The 14,152-nt window shown below is 41.2% G+C and overlaps 1 protein-coding gene across 1 annotated transcript in view; it reads right to left on the bottom strand.

Moving 5' to 3' along the window:
* Positions 1-10,450: 10,450 nt before the first annotated feature.
* The window catches only part of OTC (ornithine transcarbamylase), a 29,292-nt gene continuing 25,590 nt past the window's right edge, over positions 10,451-14,152 (bottom strand). Inside the window, exons 8-10 of the mRNA XM_071748695.1 lie at positions 13,962-14,111; positions 12,875-13,012; positions 10,451-11,236 (exon numbers count right to left, since the gene is read on the bottom strand). Of these exons, the coding sequence (XP_071604796.1) occupies positions 11,177-11,236; positions 12,875-13,012; positions 13,962-14,111 (348 nt within the window). The 3' untranslated portion in view covers positions 10,451-11,176. The remainder of the gene's footprint in view (positions 11,237-12,874; positions 13,013-13,961; positions 14,112-14,152) is intronic.

Here is a 14,152-nt window from a genome sequence, read left to right as displayed (position 1 = left end):
AAATAATTCCTGTTTCAAAGACGGAGAAACAGAGACACAAGCAGATGACTTTTCAGAGCATGCCAGAGCAGTGGCAGAGCTGGCATCAAAGCCAAGAGAACCCAGCTCTTTATGCACTTACTCACACTACCTCCTCCTCACATACTTCAGCCCTGTTTAAACAGATCACGCAGGATCTATGAATAGTTCAGTCACATACATGTAAATGTGTGGGCAAAAAACCACACAGAATAGGCCTTTTTATTTCCTTGGCTGCCTGCACAATCATGTTTAATTGGCCCCATTGTGTAGGCAGCACAATAAAAATGCCTAGCAAAATGATCAGATGCAAATTTTAAAGACTGGTATCAAAAGGGCCTTCCTTCTGTGGTGAAGAAATGTGCTTACACTCACTGGGAAACTAGATACCCAGGCAAATGAGGCTAGAATTTTTTGGCATATCAGAGGATGCAAATCAACAAGACATTGAAGTAAATAAACAGATAGAACCCTGGAAAGCTAACAGAGAGTATTTGTGCTTGCTGCAATCATAAGGAAGACAGCAGCAGCAGAAAGGGATGAAATGGGGAAGGAGATCTCCTTATCAGTGCACATAGATTAGGTTTAAATCATTTTGATACTAGGAAGGCCAAGTTGGGAACTCACCTTACAGTTGACCTGAAAGACAAGGAGAGAGGTAAAGGAGAACAGTGGCTAAGGGAAGGGAAGATGTGAAGGATATTGAAGTTTTAGCCTAGTAATGTGACTTCCAGGTTAATGAGTCACTTTTATAAGCACATAAGAGTACACAGCCAGGATGCAGAGAAGATGACTAATGTATTATGAGATTTTCTTTTTAAAGGAAGAAAAGAGAAGAATGGGGGGAAGCCATTGACAAGAACCATTAAAGGAGTAACCAGAGAAAAGGAAAAAGGTATTGAGAAAGGCAAAACCTGCCAAAGCCAAACAAAAGAAATATTTTGGCAAGGGGGCAAAACTGATAGCACCAAAGCCATTTAGGAGGCTTAGGACCTAAGGAAGATGTGAGCTGCTAGTTGGGAAATAGATATGGCATGTAGTGTATGTGCCACTCACCAAGAACTGGATGGGCACTGGGCCACTGTTCATCCTGTTTCCCTTTCCCTTGCATGGGAGCATTTGAGAGATTTTTAGGTGTGTCTTGAAATATATTACTTCTTTTCACAACCCAAGCTTATATATTATCATTCAACCATCCTACCAGTGCCACCATTTTTCATACAGCTGCCTTGACACAGCAGTGCAACAAAACTCAGGTAATTGCACTGTGAAAACCCAAGCATTTCAGAGCTGGTCTCCAGTCATTAATTCACCTGAAATATTGGTCCCTTAGCAAGGATTTGCAAAGTCTGGAGAACTTGGACTGGACAGGAATATGCTCAGTACAACCCTCTGAAGTTCCTGCAGTCATTAATCTGATGTTTCTCCTTTTCTAGTTATCCTGCCCATTTTTATTGGGGCTTTATATTGTTACTCTAGGCTTCACCTATAATTTTGCATGCAGCAAGTTTTTGATGTATGTTTTTAATAATTATTTTTTAGTTCACTCAGGCAACAACTTCCCCAGTGCCAAACACCCACACCCAGTCTGCTGTCTGCAGGAGGCTTTCCATTTACTCCAGTGAGCCAGGTCAAGCCACAGTGAAAGCCTCATTCCTGGGGCTCACAACTGGGCTATAAAAGTGATAATAACATGAGGACAGGAAGCTGAGTACTCATACACAGTAATTGCTCAACAATCCGTGAGAGAAATATTCATAAAATAGAGCAAGCAGTAAGCACAAGGAGACCAAAGAGTCCAGAAAGGCAAACATATTGTTCTCCAATGGAGACCTCTAGATAACTCCTCTCTGTCTAGACTGGAATTATCCTTGTGAATTCAGACTCCTATGTGAGTGGCTTCAGAGAGCCTTCTTTCTACTGTCTCCAGCAACAGGAATCCACATGGACATTTCAGACCTTAATTGAAAAGAAAATGTTTGCCAAAGGTCAGTTCAAGAGGAAGAAAAGCCCTTTTCATTGTGGCTGGGGGGAGGGCAGAGCAATGAAGTATCTCAAGGCAGGCATGGAGAGTTTTGTGATTTATTTCTTAGGAGGCAGGTGGGAACCAGTGAATATTCTACCTCTTGTTTATTTTTGCTCAGCCTTTACAACCTCAACACATTTCTAGCAAGGACATACAAAATTTTCCCGCTGCACTCAGCACTTGTGAGGCTGCACCTCAAATCCTGTTCACTTTTGGGCATTTCTGCACAGGAAGGACATTGAGGGACTGATGTGTGTCTTGAGAAAGGCAGCAAAGCCAGTGAAGGGCCTGGAGCACAAATCTTAGGAGGAGCTGCTGAGGGCACTGGGGTTGTTTAGCCTGGAGAAGAGGAGCCTGCGGGGAGACCTCCTCATTCTCTACAATTGCCTGAAAGGAGGCTGTAGCAAGGTGGGTGTCAGTCTCTTCTCCCCAATAAAAAGCTATAAAATGAGAGGAAATGGCCTCAAGACATGCCAGGGAAGCTCTATGTTGGATATTAAGAAGATTTTTTAATGGATAGGGTAGTCAGGCATGGGAACAGGCTGCCCAGGGAAGTAGTGGAGTCATCCTCCCTGGAGGTATTTAAAAGACATGTAAATGTGGTACTTAGGGACATAGTTTCATGGTGGACTTGAAAGTGCTAGGTTAACAGTTGGACTTGATGTTCTTAAAGGTATTTTCCAGCCAAAATGATTCTATGATAACTTGGCACAGTTCTCAAGATTGTCCTTTTTTATCTGCACCTGTGCACAACATAACAGATCACACTGTTTATAACTTTATGTGGGTCAGTGCATAGGAATGTTTAAATAAATGGTTGGAGAGGCTCATGTCACTTGCTGATGACCACCCATCCCTTTGAATGCAAAATGGCATTCAGGGACCAGAAGGGCATCCCTCTTGGATTTCACCTGAGATCACAGTGCCACAAGTCTCTGCTGATGCAGAGATAAAATTTTAAGAAGAAAAAGGATGGGAAATTGCAAAGGACATGCTGAAGGACTCCCGACAGTTCAAGACAGATGCAGGAAATACATCATGAATGATTTTAATAAAGCCTTCTGCCAAACTGGACATCTACCTCTTTGCTGTACAGGCATTTCTCTTTAGACCCAGGCACCTCTGACAGTTCCAGTTCTGTTCCAAAACCCTCTGTCTCAGCTAAATGTAGAATTAATCCTCTCTTATTTTTGCAGTTACAGACAAAATATATGACATAAATAGATCAACACATTGAATTCAGTATTTCAGAGTGGTTTGGGGGGTTTTGTTGTTTGGTTGTTTTTTTTTTTCCGTAAGAAATCTCTCACTTGAGGCCTTTGTTCCTCACTGTACTATACTCCTGAGTCCTGGGAAGCTGAGAGATGCATTGGTATTCTGGGACTGAGAGATGGGAATGGGCAGAGGAGGAACAGTCAGTACATTTCAAAGATTATTTTGATAATTCTGGCCATGCTGAGAGTCTCTGAGAAACAGAGAGCAGATCCTGGCTACAGGGCAGTCCCCTGAAACGCAGCTCAGTGCCAAACACTGGAGGTAGCTCCAGAATGGTCAGAGCAGAAGCCCAGGGTGTCAGCCAGACACGGGCTTGGATGCTTGGGAAGGAGGATCCCTAAAGTTTGTAGGCTCTCAGCTCTCTGTATCATCGCCAGGTAAACAACTGGACTGAAGGGCACATATGCTCCTCAGCAGCCTGTTGAAAAAAACTAGACAGAAGTAAAACCTTTCCTAAAGAAAGATAGAGCTCTATCATGAAAAAACTGACTCAGCAAAGTATTTTGATACCAAGGATCAAAAAACTGCAGATTAAAAAACTGCCACCACTTTTTGCAGATGTTTTGTTGTTTAGGATGTCCTTGTGTAACATGCATTCTCCATCTTCATCATGGTATTAGGCAACCAGGACTGTCTGTGAACAATGGCTCTCCATCAGCTGGCTGCAAAGGAGGACAGCTTCAAGAAAAGGCCTTTGGAGACAGTCCAAACACCTAGGATGTAAAGTCTAATCCAGTTAAGACATGTAAGGTCAATACTCAGTAGATTACCTTTTTTAGCTGCCTAGACTTTGGCACAGCAAGTCTGACAAGATGCCAGCTACAACGGCCTTCTTCATTTTTTTTATAAAAACTTTTGACACCTGTTTTACATGGGCAGCATTAATCTGGAGGCAGGTAGAATGTGCTAGCTTTCAGAGTGCTTAAGGTCCAAGCAATTTCTGTAAATTTATTTCTCCTGAAGGTCAGGTCCCATGTCTATAAATTAGCCCGGTAACTCAGCAGAGCCCTTATTATTGTCAGTTCAATGTACAGTGTTCAGAATAAACATGCTCATTTTTCTTCTTCTCTCCAACTCAGGGATGGGAAAGAGTAAGAAAGCACATTGTGGTCCTAAAAATTACAGGTGAAGCAACTGCCCTGGCTAACTAATGACGATCTCACAGGACCTCCTTTGTAAAGGAAATCTCTTCTGCGTTGCAATGATGGTGTCAGGTATAGCTGCAGAGAGAGGAACAAGAAATGGGCAACTTTCTGTTGCAGTCAGACCTAAAACCTTCAAACTGGTGATAACTGACTGCCCCCCACAATTCAGAATCCATTCTGCTTTTATAAAGCTTCTACACCAATCATTCTCATTGCCCTCTAAAACCATCACAAATGCTTTTCTTTGGGACAACCAGTTATTATCCTACTATATAGATACCCAAAAGCAACTTGTGTGTGGCTGCTACAATACAGGCTTTCAGAAGGGTTTATTTAACACATTTTCTTGTGCCCTTGATTGCAGTTTTGTGAATCCTAGTTACTACCCTGACCAAATCAACAGAATTGCTGGAAGAATAACTATAATCTCCTGGTTTGCTTTTCCCAGCAAGGCAACTAGTAAAACAGATGGTCCTGCTGTATTGCAACTTCCTATAGCTGTTTGTGATTGAGCTTCCCTCCCTAGTGCTACAGTAAGAATTAAACTGCAGCCTCTGGTGCAGTTTTCAGATACTCTTCTGTTTGTGAAATGATGCTCTGAAAGGCCCAGTGATTCACAGCTCTGATATTTCATGTCTCACGGAATTATTTCTGGGTGGAATTGTTACCTTTCCTGAGAGTGAGACACTCATAAAGCTGGTAGGAGACAAATTATATGTGTCTACCCTTGTATCCTTCACAGTGCTTCTCAAAATCAAATTACTAGGCTACCACTTTTAAAAATTACTCCTTTTGCAAGAATGCGTAAGCAATTTGAAGCAAAACACGGGGCTCTGTAAACACTGGAAATTCAGGGTTACAAATGGATTTAAGAAAGACCCAGCTGTGCCACAGCACACAGGAATAAGACAGGGGGATCTGGAAGCTTCCTCTTCTTCATTTGCAGATCATATTTTCAGTAGCTCTTCATTACAGAATTATATGCCTATAAGGAATATGTGTAGATCACCACATGAGGTGCATTCTGTAACTGCTGGATTGGGAGTAAGACATTTTTTATTTTTTGAAGTCAGTCTGAGTTTATAGTGCCTGGAAACTCCCCCATGGCTCCTGCCCCTGCACTGTTTGAAGGCAGCTGTGCCCAGAGGAGCCCAGAGGGCTGCCCTGATGCAGAGGAAACCCCCCAAGAGGTACATGTGTCATTCACCCTCAGAAATCCCCCCAGACTGCTCTGGGGTTTAAGTCAGAAACGCGAGCTGTGCTGTGGGTTTTATAAGCCTGCTGGTGACCCATGCAGGGATTCTGTTGCACTGGGAGACTCATCCCCGTGGGGACAGCTAAGCAAAGGCTTTTGGACCACTTGGACTCAGTAGTGTGATTGTTCTGTGTGCACACTTTATTACTTCCTTTCAGGTTCTCCCAGGTTTTCTTTCTTCCTTTACCCAGTTAAGAGCAGCAGCCAGCTGTGAGCACTGCCTCTGGTGGAGAAGCCAGGCTGGAGGATGGTCAGACACAACCTTGGGGCAGAGGAAACACCCAGACCACGTTCAGCTGGGGCACTGCAAAGAAGCAGGATGGGAAAGGCCACGGCCTCCATTTCATGCTGCAAACAGAACCTGTTCTGCCAGATGATTTTCTGTGCTATGTGGGCCATCCTGAAACAAATGTTCCTACATCACTGAGTTGGCATTTCTGAGATCAGCCTGGTCTTCACCTTCAGAAACTTAACTGGTCCCTTAAAACCGGTGTGAGCAGCTTAGCTTTCTTCCTCCAGTGAACATTACCTTGTGCTTTAATCACTGTGATCTGCATCTGCCCTGCTTGCTCTTGAATACTTTTCCTCTAGCTATCACTGGTGTTTCTCACAGTTGGACTTAATTCTTGGCTAACCGAATTAACTCTGATCAGCAAAATTTCCAATTTTGATGCTTGTCCCACTTTTTAGATATGCTTATGTTGAAGCCTATTTTGCATGGGTGCCATCCCCCTTAAAACGGGCCCATTAGAGAGCAGCAGAATTCAGTAGTCCTCTAACATACAACTGCAGACCACAAGGAGCTTTCCAAGGGATTTGGCAGGGTCAGGCAATGCTAAGACTGTGGTTGTGAAAGATCTGCTCTCTGAGTGGAGTCCTCTCAGATTACTTGCCCCTAGAGAAAAATCCTCTGCACATATATGCATGAAAGGGATCATCAGCATTTACAGAGACCACAGAGGTTTGGGATTTCTTCAAAGAGTTGGTAACAAGATTGTGTAAGAATCAAATGGTCCTGCAAATAGCCATATCCCATTAGTCATGACAGCAAATGCTGGGCTGAATAAAATGTTTCTTGTGGCTTATGAAGTGTCTCTGTACACATAACCTTGGGCCAGACCCAGAAATTCTGGGCTTTGCATTTGAAAGGCAGCTGGTTAAATAGCCGTGGCAAAATAATCAAAACCCACTATTTATTTGCTCAATTCATTAACCAAGTGATTAACTGACTAATGGGAGGCCCAGAAGAAAAAAGAAACCTTTCTCTTGGTGTGAAGTCTGTTTTTCAGACTTTCCACCAGTATTACACATTTCTGGAAAACAAAACTAAGCTCAATATACCTCAGCTACAAAAGCTTTCCCCAGACTTAATGATCAGCTCTAAGTATTGCTCAGACCTTCATGCAGATCCTCATACCTCTCTTACAAAATTTGAAAGGCAGCAAAATATTTATGGCTAGGTTAGTGGCCGGTCTTATGAAAGGTTAACATTAATTGCAGAGTTCTGAAGAACTCCATGTAACCAAACCTGGGTGCCTCCTTGCTATTTAATTAATCTCATTATTCCTGTATTTTCCTTTCAGCAATTCAGATTGTCACAAGAGACCACTTCTGCTATCAGACAATGAGCAAATATGCTGTAGATTTTTTCCACTGTCACTCCTGGTGTAAGATGGTGCATATAAAATATTTAATTCTGTTTGAGACTTCTTATTTTCCTGTGTTTCCTCCTGATTGTCCAAGCTCCCCACTCAGTCCTTCCTTCATTATTGTTCCTCATGTTCTTAGAGATATTATTTGTAAATTCATTCTGCAGGCCTCTCACCTGCTGTAGTTACTATGCTGTTTTGTAACTTTGTGGTACACCAGGAAAAAAATTCTGTTCTTACTCTCTGAGAAAGTTAGAGAAGCATTTTGCCCCACCTTCTCTGCTTAATCTCTAATTAATGTTAGATAACTTTTAGAAGACCACATAAGGGTACCTAAAGAATCCCACCACTGTTGGTCATGAGCTGCACAACAAGTGCTTACTGAGTGCACGAGTTGCTCATAAGCACTACTGCTTTTCTAACTCTAGGTGTAGAAGAGGAGTAATCCTCTAAAGAGCCATGAAGATACTAAGGGAGTGGGAAGAGTGTCAAAACACAACACTTAGGGCCATTTGAGATGCTTTAGGATGTCCTTGTTGGCCACCAGTTTCTGCTTGACGTGCCCCATCGGTCCCATGTCACATCTGCCGGGTCTGTGCTGATGCCTCTGAGACCCTCAGCTGTGTAAAATGGCATTAAGAGTATCCCTGGGCCCTTTGTCCTTCCCCAGGGCCTCAGCTGGGAAGGGAGTCACCCTGGTCATATAAAAGCCAGATTTAGTACCAGCTTTGGAGTTAGGGCACATGTGGCTCCAGGGGATGCATTTTGACCGCAGCGCTTGTTCCTGTGTGGGGTCTGGATGTGGCTGTACAGGCAGCACCACAGAACCAGCCCCACAGTCAGGAGAAAGAGGGCAGGAGGGTCAGTCTTCCTTTGGTGCTCCTGAGCAGGTCAGGGAGTAGGCTGGCAGCTGCCCCTCTGGGGCATCGCCCTGGAGAGGGACTAAAACACAGCACTGCAACTGCCTGAAGGTGAGATAATGGAGCAGGGTGTTATTAAATGAGTTAAAGGAGTTATTAAAGGAGATGTGAATAAGACTTGATAGACCCAGACTGGCTCAGGACTGATCTCTAGGTCAAACAGCAGAGTAGGGTTCCTGTGGAAGGAAGGTCTGGGGCTACCAGAAGTCAGGCAGGAGCCTCTCTATAAATAGAGAAAACAACACCCTACTCTTCAAGTGCACTCAACAGTGAAAAAAGGTCTTCTACTGCTAAAGCATAATAAATGTAATGGAAAACACTGTAATCTATTAGTGACTGCTACTTGTTATGAGTATGTTTTAAACTCTTTGAATGCTGGTAACTTATTTTTTCCCCTAGAAAATCTTTCTACATTATTACTGTTTTCTTTACTCACTACATTTGCAGTCATCACTTGCAAATTCATGTAAGGAATTCCTGGGGAGTCTGAGGAGCATAACACAATCTCACACACTACCACAGCTACCACCCTGCAAATCCGGGGTGCTTAAACTACTGAAGCAGAGTAAGCCTCAGGGTGCTGTTCTGCTGTATGGGGAGGCAGTGGAAGTCCCTTCAGGCAGAACAAAGACCCTTCAGGGCAGTTTCTGGGTCCCTGGGTCAGAAATGTACATGTCTACTTGGTACCAACTCAACGTCTCCAGGAAGCATCAGATCTCTTCTCTGCATGTGCTGTGCAGACAGCCTGCATGTGCTCAATAAATCTGCCCTGCTGGTATGTGTCTGGCTCCTGCCACACAGCACACAAACTGGATGTTGCATGTGCAGAAATGTGTAGGACACTCAGATCTTCCCCTCAATGGTCAGTCCCTCAGCACACGTGCATTAAGTCCACCCAGCACTTCTAAAAAGCAGAAGAACAGCTGATGGTGTGAGAGGTTTGTGCAAGCCAGAGAGGCACTGTCATCCTTTGCTGTGTATTCTCACAGAGGGACAGAACCATAAGAAATCAGCCCCCTGAAAGTGTTTGACTCCATTGCTCACATGCTGCTCAGCAGATCCATGGATGTGTTTTAAGAATATCAATGGGATTCAGACGTCTGGCATCCTGATCAGATCCTGAAGAATAAAAAGAGACTTCAGTAACCTAGATGCACACTGGCAAGAGTAGCAGATAATTGTTATTCTGTTCATCATGAAGTATTTAACAGTGCCACTTCACCATTATAAATATGCCTTACCTCACTGATAGTACATTAATCAACACAACAAAACTGATATGAATATGGTTTCTTCTTTTAATGAAAGGACTATCAAAATGAGTTGTCTTACTCTCAGCTAGCACTTAAATCACATCAATAAGAATACCTACAGTTCCAAGTGCTTGAACAGCTTTCTAACTCCAAAAGGACCAACCACACTTCTGCTGAACTGGAACCTATTTCATAAAGCAGAACCAATACAACCAGAAACACACTGCATTAAATGCATTTTCTTCCACATTCTATACTTGGAGGTAAAACATTGATTTCTAGCACGTACCCAATTCTTCCATCATTAATGCAGCCAGATCTCTGCTGAAGTGTAAGTGAATAACTGAAACACTTGCAATGTTGTGATAGAAAATGTTCATTTTTACAAGAGACACATAAATACCTGAAAAAAAAAAAAAAAAATCAGTAATAAGTGGGTAAACAAATAGATTTTTATTTTCACTTCAGTGATCTGTGTGGCCCAATAGTGAACTCCAGTTTTGAAATTAAGTAATGTTTTTCAGCTTGCCAGATGATGGAAAGCTTTTTGCAACATTTTTTTTTTTCACAGACATTATTCCGGTATTACAGCAGAGAAAAAATCAACAGATTCTTGAGTCTAATTAGAAACAACAAAGATGGTGTTTTTAAATAGTACTCAAAGCTTTAGCTGAAATATTAAATGTACACATTCATCCATCATAAAAACTACAAATGTCATGAGTCTGTTTACTACTGAGAAGGATTAGCTGAAATGTACACTGTGTTATGGTGTCAGACAAAATGCAGAAAATTCTTTCTGCAAAGGATCTGTATACAGTTCCATTATATGGTGCACCACCTGTTTGTTAAAAAAAAGCAAACCAAAAAACAACAACAACAAAACAAACAAACAAAAAACCCAACAACAACAAAAAAACCACCAAAAAAAGCCCCAAACAAAAAAACCCCCACTTCTTCTTTAGCCAAAATGCTGTTTAGGGACTGCAGGTCTAGGGGAGATGGACAAAGAATGTACCAGCCATCTCTCTTGTCTACATTCAACTCCAAATCCAATTTCACAGCAATAGCTCCTGTGCCAGCCCACTGGGATGTCACAGAGGAAGATAATGTTCACAAGATTTCTACATTTTCAGTATCAAACAGGAATGGGATTTGGAGGTTGGCTGAAGGACAGAAGCTGGTACTAGAGTGCCCAGGATAATCAGATAACCATGGCAAACTAAAGCACAGATTCTCTTTGGGCACTTTCTGAGATCAGTAATTAATCAGACAGATCTAGGGAGAAGTTTATGTCTGTCATATTATCCTATGTTAGTTCCAGCACATCTATGTATAGACTGTGCTAATCTTATGATGCTGGTGGAGCCAACCTTTACAGTACAATCTTGGAACATTTTCCATGATGCCCATCACTAGAAAGGATAGCCAGTTTGGAGCATAGAGATGAAAAGCAGCTTTTGCAATGGTTTTTATTGTCTTGAAATTTTCACAAATGTAATGCAATATTATACAGCCAGCTATCTGGTTTTATGAAAGAATTCACTGCTTTGATCCTTTCTGAAGAAGATGTGTTTGCAGACCAGAATATTCTGCCAGTGAGGATTTTTTTTTCTCTTGGCAGGAATCCAAGCATCAAAATGTAGGCTTTTGTAGCTGTGGTGAGTAATCTGTCAGCAGGGAAACCATGACAGCCTAGAGGAGGAAGAAAAGAAAAAATCCAATCACACTGGAGCCTGATACTCCATAAAAACAAATAAGGAGGAAACATTTCCCAGCTCTAAAGTCTTATGTTCAGAATTACTATCTTGACAAAACCAGCACAGTTAGAATTATTTGCTAGAATTTGTGATGAGGAATAAGGAAAAAGATGAAAATGTTTTTTTTATTCCTGCCCTCCCCTAGTACTCCAACAAACTTGAGGTATGGTTGTGAAATGAGAGTAAAAGAAATGTCAGCCAAATAAAACAGGGTGTTGCAGCAGTTCTGCTGTCTTTCTCACACCTGTGTACATAAAAGCTCTATTCTTGCTTGGTTTTGACAAGGTATTACTGGTTTCATACTGGTGCAATTTCACAGTGATGTCTGACTGCAGATTATTATTTCGGCCCAGAACTGGATTTACATGGGTTCTGCAGAGGGTGTGGTTTTGTTTCCTCTCCTTTTCCCTTCAGCACTGCTGAGTGTGACAGAGAGTCCCAGGCACCCAGTTAGGGGCTGAACATTCAGCTGTTCAACCCCTCGCTGCTGCCTGTGTTGTGGCTGCACTCAACCTTGTTTGGAACAACAACAACTGAGCAAGTAATTTATTATTCAGTCTGCTGTCTGAGCTAAGAGTGGTAGAAAGTGGTATATAAAAAAGACCCAGACTTGATAAAATACAAATACATCATTTTTCTCTGCCCCCCCCCCAAAAAAAAAGAGCAGCTGAAATCCAAAGTAAAAGGCTTTTTTACTGTAAATAAAATATAATAACTTGCAATTAGAAACATTGGAAAAATAAAGTAAAAACCATGACCACATTACAGAAATTTACAGACAAAACTATGAATTTAACAAGTATTTGTTAACAATTTTGACTGTGTCCAAAATTTGAGTTTTTGATAAATACAGTACTCAGCCACTTGGAGCACATCTAGAATTCACCTGAGGGCTATGACAATGCTATTTCTGTTTGGTTTGTTTTTTCACCTCTGAAAGTTTTCACTAACTTCTGTCTACACGATGGTTCTAAAGGTGACAATAAATAACAGGCTACTGAGATCTGGCAACACCAGGCTAGGAATGCTGAGAGGGGAGTTATGGTTTATGTCAAATTTCCTCTTAGGGTTCCCATGGCTCACACAATATTACCCTTAACACCATAACTTTTCAGGGTCCTTCAAAGCTTTGCTCTTGCAGCACTTACTCTGGAAAATTTTCCATTGGTATCACTAGAAAAAACTGCAGAATCTCTAGCTCTAAGTGTTTGGGAAATGGTAGCTCCTAAGAGCAGTCCTTGGGACCTCAGCATTTAACATGTTTTAAAACTGAACAGTTGAGTTAATCATTGGAGCAAGCCCAGTGATTTGAATAACAGGAAAGTACAGTTTATACTACAGATTTCACTTAGTGATAAAAAATGGGTCAAGCAATAGCAGATTATCATCAAAACTGGTTACACTTGTGTCCAGAAGTATTTGGGCTAAATAGATATGTTGTTTATAGGTACAACTGCAATGTGATGCAGTGTGCAATTGAAACATATGTATTAACATTTACTGTGTACTGAGGAACCAAGTTAAATCCAAGCCTGTAAGGACTGTAACAACTGTTCTCTTCCTTTTTTTTTACCATAATTGTCCATTTTCTGTTTCCAGCCTCCTGGAAAACCAGTGACTGTGGAGAATAAAATACTTCATCATCAACTTCTTCAGGTTTTCTGGGCAAACAGTGTAAAAAAGTCCAGTTGGAAGCAGCGGATTTTGCGGTCTATAGATAAAAAAGAATATCAATATAAAGAAATGTGTTAGGAACATAACAAAATTTTAACTACTAAAAAGGTTAAGTAATTTTATATTAGCTTCCACTCTAGCTACTTGGATGCTGAACTCAGAAGAATTCCCATGACTTCAAAATAATTCCTCATCTCTGAATCAGATGGGAATATCCCCATTTAAGTCAGTAAGGATTCAGTGCTGGTTTCACAAAACTCAAATATTTACTCCTTTTTCTCTAGCTTTAGTAGTGGAGTAAAAACTCCAGTGGCCTAGTGGATCAATAAAGTACAATCTTAATTTGAATGCCACACAGTAATATAATAATATTGGTATTTGCAACAAGAACATACTAACCCATGATTTAAAAGGCTGTTTTTTTTTTCTTTTGATATTGTTACTGATAAGATATTGAGCTAATACCAATAAACAATGTGTTAAAGCATTCTAGGTCAGTTCAGAGACATTCATCAATAGGATTTTGTGAACTTATTTTAAAATACAGTCAACTAAGCCAGTAATTCTACCAGCAAGGAAAATGTCCTTTTTATTTTAGACAATTAATGCTTTATTTATTGACCAGATATATGCAAAAATGCCCCAGATTCTCCTCAGTCATTTAAAAGTTAGTCTGTGACGTACCCATTCTAAATAAAATATAAAGGATCATTTCTGGTAGCAAAGAGAAAATGAAGTTAGATACAGTTTAAGGGTTGGCTCTTCTGCAAATGTTCTGGAGTTATATCTCATAAGGAGGCTCTGAAGACAAGTGAAGAGTATAAGATAACTCACACCATCTTTGTGCACTTTCCAAGCTAGAGGCAGGTTTGCATGCTGTTGTTTCATGGCCCCACTCAAAAAGATAACAAACTTATGCCCTGCTGATGTTGATTCTTAAAAATGCAAACTATAAAAACAGCAAATAACTAAATCTCAATTTTTACCTGCATTGTAATCTGGTAACCTTGAAATGCCTTTAGTCTTTCTTTCTTTTCCTCTTCTTGTCCCATACTTATCCAAGTATCTGTAACTAAGACATTGGCACCGTCTGCAGCTTCCAAAGGATCTTTTGTTAGAAGTAACTCGGTACCATGCTAATGTGAATAAAATAAGGAAGATCAGGAAGACAAGGAAC

The sequence above is a fragment of the Heliangelus exortis genome, chromosome 1, assembly GCF_036169615.1.
Source record: "Heliangelus exortis chromosome 1, bHelExo1.hap1, whole genome shotgun sequence".
Taxonomy (NCBI): domain Eukaryota; kingdom Metazoa; phylum Chordata; class Aves; order Apodiformes; family Trochilidae; genus Heliangelus; species Heliangelus exortis.
Note: the sequence above shows the minus strand (reverse complement) of the source record. Positions and strands in the feature narration are given on the sequence as shown.